Source organism: Terrapene carolina, unplaced genomic scaffold (genome assembly GCF_002925995.2).
Source record: "Terrapene carolina triunguis isolate 2854851 unplaced genomic scaffold, T_m_triunguis-2.0 Scaffold27564, whole genome shotgun sequence".
In the NCBI taxonomy this organism is placed as follows: domain Eukaryota; kingdom Metazoa; phylum Chordata; order Testudines; family Emydidae; genus Terrapene; species Terrapene triunguis.
Window position 1 is genome coordinate 372 of NW_020691915.1, and position 2,591 is coordinate 2,962.

At 46.8% G+C, this 2,591-nt stretch overlaps 1 protein-coding gene across 1 annotated transcript; it reads left to right on the forward strand.

The window, feature by feature from the left end:
* The first annotated feature begins 1,316 nt into the window (after window positions 1-1,316).
* LOC112124608 (olfactory receptor 52R1-like) lies at window positions 1,317-2,264 on the forward strand. Its single transcript, XM_024223087.1, has one exon. It carries the CDS (start codon window positions 1,317-1,319, stop codon window positions 2,262-2,264), a length of 948 nt encoding a protein of 315 aa, XP_024078855.1.
* The last annotated feature ends 327 nt before the right edge of the window (window positions 2,265-2,591 follow it).

The following is a 2,591-nucleotide window of genomic DNA, read 5'->3' on the forward strand; positions in this document are numbered from 1 at the left end:
TTTTGAAGCACTAAGTATATATAGGTATTACTTGTTGGGAACTCTTTTCTGTTTGTCCAATTGAATATAATCAGTTCTATTCTTCATATTGCTCTCCTCTATCAACTGCCCCCATCTTTGTCTCTTCTCTAAACTAAACAGTCCCAGACTTATCAGTTTGTCCGCATATGGCAGCCTTCCCCATTCTCATAGCCTGTCTCGGAAATCTCCTTTATAATGCTGTAGTCTTTTTAGAGACTGGGTGACCAAAACTGAGCACATGACCAGAGCAGGTTATTCTCCATCCCATTAGTTAGGCATCCAAATATTGTCTTTGATTTGGCCACTACTGCAAACAGACTCCAAAGAGAGACTGCTGAACTTGAATTAATATGCAAATTAGATACAATTAATTTAGGTTTAATCGGAGACTGGGAATGGTTGGGTCATTACACTAATTGAATCTATTTTCCCATGTTAAGTATCCTCACACCTTCTATGAGTCATCTCGATTATCACTTCAAAAGTTTTTTTCTCCTGCTGATGATAGCTCATCTCAACTGATTGGCCTCTTACAGTTGGTATGGGCACTTCCACCTTTTCATGTTCTCTGTATGTATAAATATCTTGCTGTATGTTCCATTCTATGCATCTGATGAAGTGGGCTGTAGCCCACGAAAGCCTATGCTCAAATAAATTTGTTAGTCTCTAAGGTGCCACAAGTACTCCTGTTTTTCTTACTGCAAATGAGCATGTGTTTTGTTAACCTGCTATCAATGACACTCAAGTCTTTTCCCCGAGGTCTGTTCTAGTTGGGATGTTTCACCCTGGCACATGTCTTGGCAAAGGTTTTTTTTTTTTTTTTTTTTACAATCTCAGATTTTGAGCAATCAGGTGAATGGGAAGCTCCCTACAGCATGGACTCTCAAGCCTGGCTTTCATTGCATTATGGAACAATGATGGATAACCGGTATCCACACTTGTGGTTCCTGCTGGTGCCTATTAAGGTTTCCCACACCAAGACATGTAGAATTATTGATGCATGGAGCACCATCAAATATAGAATTGGGATTATTAGGGCCAGTTCTTCATAATTCATTTATCTGAATAATGAAAATGTCATTGTTCAGTGTGTGAAGAGCGACCAATCTGCTTCACCCATGAGAACAGCCTCCAGTAGTGCATGTATGTCTCATATTAACATTGTTTCTCCATCCAGGCATTTGTACTGCGACCATCACCCTACACCCTGGGCACATACAGGAAGTCAGGGGAAAGTACGGTACATTCCAGAGACACCGTTCTGCCTCAGAGTTGGACACTTTCTCCCCTACTCCATGGCAGATTCCAACACAACTGACTTCACCAACCCCTCCACCTTCATCCTGCTGGGCATTCCTGGCCTGGAGACAGCCCACATCTGGATCTCCATCCCCTTCTGCACCATGTACGCCATAGTCATCTTGGGGAACTTTTCCATCCTTTTCATTGTGAAGAGGGAGCCAAGCCTCCATGAGCCCATGTACTATTTCCTCTGCATGATGGCTGTCAGCGACTTGGTCCTGTCTACATCTACCCTGCCCAAAATGCTGAGCATCTTCTGGTTCAATTCCAGGGAGATCGGTTTCAGTGCCTGTCTCACCCAGATGTACTTCGCTAACTGCTTGTTAGTGGTGGACTGTGGGATCCTTGTGGCTATGGCTTTGGATCGCTATGTGGCCATCTGCCATCCACTGAGACATTCTGCCATCCTGACAAACTCTATGGTGGCAAAGATTGGCCTGGCCGTGATGCTGCGCGGCGGCATAATCGTTCTGCCATATCCCTTCCTGGCAAGGCAAGGGCCATATTGCAGAACCAACATTATCCCCCACTTGTACTGTGAGCACATGGCCGTGATGAAGCTAGCCTGTGCCGACATCCGCGTCAGTAGTTACTTTGGACTCTTTATGGCACTCTTGGTGGTTGGTCTGGATATGATTTTTATCACTGTGACCTACACCCGGATTCTCAGGGCCATCTTCAGCCTCCCCACAAAGGACGCCCGGCTCAAGACTTTTGGGACCTGCGGCTCCCACCTCTGTGTCACTTTAGCCTCTTACATCCCAGGTCTCTTGTCTTTCCTCATGCATCGGTTTGGCCAGAATGTGGCCCTGCATTTCCACATTCTCATTGCCAACGGGTACCTGCTCATGCCCCCCGTGCTACACCCCATCATTTATGGGGTGAGGACCAAACAGATCCGCGACAGGCTGCTCCAGCTACTTACTCATAAAGGGATGTAAAGTTTCCTCCTGGTGCTCTGGCTCTCAGACCGAGCTCCGTGCAGAGCTGGCTGGTGACATGGTTCTGGGCCCTCTTCCTTGAATCACTTACTGGACAGTCAAAAAGACATTAAATCCTTTCCTGACCTTACTGTGCTGTGTCAGCATGACAAACTGGGGAATTGGTCTATGTACAATTCAGTGGGTTGCCACGTCTCTACTTGCTGGTAACTGGACCCCGAAACCCCACCCCTTCCTCACCTCTTCTGCCAAGGCCCCTTCCCTGCTTTACCTCTTCCCCCCAAGGCCCCGCCCCTGTTGCTTGCTCCTCTATTCCCCTCCCGCTGT